Here is a 1,368-nt window from a genome sequence, read left to right on the forward strand (position 1 = left end):
GTCTAATAAAAGATATCACATTTACCCAAAGAACCTTGTTGACCAGTCTTTTGAGATTTTATTATGCATCTTTTATTAAAGCCTTCACTTCTGGAGTCAAGTTATTGTGAGAATCATGACTTTGATTTTAAAAGAGTTCCAAACTCTGTATAAGCACACACAGAAATGCTTTGAATGTAACCTAGCTGTTCAAAGGGCTCAGCAAACATAAAGCAAATTTTTTCAAATGTCATTTTTAAAGCAAAATTCCTATGATATTTGGCCAAACTCATGATTTGGGGTTGGGATGTGACTCATGATTTTTTAATGTTTGGGACTTGACACTGGAAAGCATGAGAGGTCCAAGGCAGGTAAGCTCCTGATCTCAATTCAAACTTCCCCAGGTCAAATGATACTTTGGAGCTAGGATCTTAACAGGGAGGACAGGGTGAGGCTGATTTGGATGCTAGTCCTGTACAGGCTTGCCTTACTACCTTGCACAAGGGTCCAATCTTGCATTTCATGAGGGGACTGCATACCAACTCCAGGACAAGATGCCAGGGAAGGGAATCCAAACCCCAACAAGGAGAGATCTTCCTATTGCTGCTCAGGCTAGGGCAACTTGCCAGGCTTGCTCAACAGGGCAAAAGGCCAGCCCAGGTAGCTGCAGTACCCCCTCTCCCCTCCTCAAAATCTGCTCCCTCCTCCTAGCTGGGTCCTGATTGCACACTCCCAACCTGCAGCATGGGGATTCCGCCAAACTCAGCCAGCAGCCTCCTTCTTGCCTTCTGTCTCTAGAAGATTCAGCTGCCCTGGGGACATGTGATGTTGCTAAGACTGGTAACCAGAGCCTATCACGCATCCCCATGCTTCCCCACCTCCTAGCTGTCTGTATGCCCTGTGCTAACACGGGTAGACTAGAGCTCTTGTTTGTGTGAGGTCTCTGCAGGCATCAAAATAGTTAATAGCAGGCGATTATTAACCCCAGCCTAGCTTTGTAACCACACTGGGAGTTCAGGGTACAAAGGGCGCATCTACACATGCAGAGTTATTTTTAGCCACTACCAATTCAAGTTTTCTCCAGGTCAAACAGTACTTTGGAGCTGGGATAGGGTTACCAACTCAGACTGAAGCTATTCTGGGAGATTTTTTTTTCCAGCATGACAATGTCATTAATTGTACCATCCAGCCCATTCACAATATCAATCTCCCGGACTGCTTTCAATAGTCAACAGAAGATCGATGGCAATTTCGGTAGACTCCCAGCCAATCCGGGAGGGCTGGCAACCCTAAGCTGGGATCTTAAGAGGGAGGACAGGGTGAGGCTGATTTGGAAGCTGGCCCTGCACAGCCTTGCCTCAGCAGTGCTACCTTGCACAAGAGTCCAGT

General features: G+C 46.6%; 1 protein-coding gene across 8 annotated transcripts in view; it reads right to left on the reverse strand.

Moving 5' to 3' along the window:
• Positions 1-1,368, reverse strand: part of LOC109301883 (glutamate formimidoyltransferase-like) — a 39,067-nt gene that overhangs the window by 23,239 nt on the left and 14,460 nt on the right. Inside the window, exon 1 of one of the 8 annotated variants that reach the window (XM_019523171.1) lies at positions 717-827. The exons of 3 other annotated variants lie outside the window; for them this stretch is intronic. In XM_019523171.1, the coding sequence (XP_019378716.1) occupies positions 717-725 (9 nt within the window). In that variant the 5' untranslated portion in view covers positions 726-827. Of the gene's footprint in view, positions 1-473; positions 688-711; positions 828-1,368 lie in introns of those variants that run through there. 4 more of the 8 variants (XM_019523172.1, XM_019523173.1, XM_019523168.1 and 1 more) reach the window with 4 other exon arrangements.

This window comes from Gavialis gangeticus, unplaced genomic scaffold (genome assembly GCF_001723915.1).
Source record: "Gavialis gangeticus isolate Ggan-Ray unplaced genomic scaffold, GavGan_comp1, whole genome shotgun sequence".
Lineage (NCBI taxonomy): Eukaryota > Metazoa > Chordata > Crocodylia > Gavialidae > Gavialis > Gavialis gangeticus.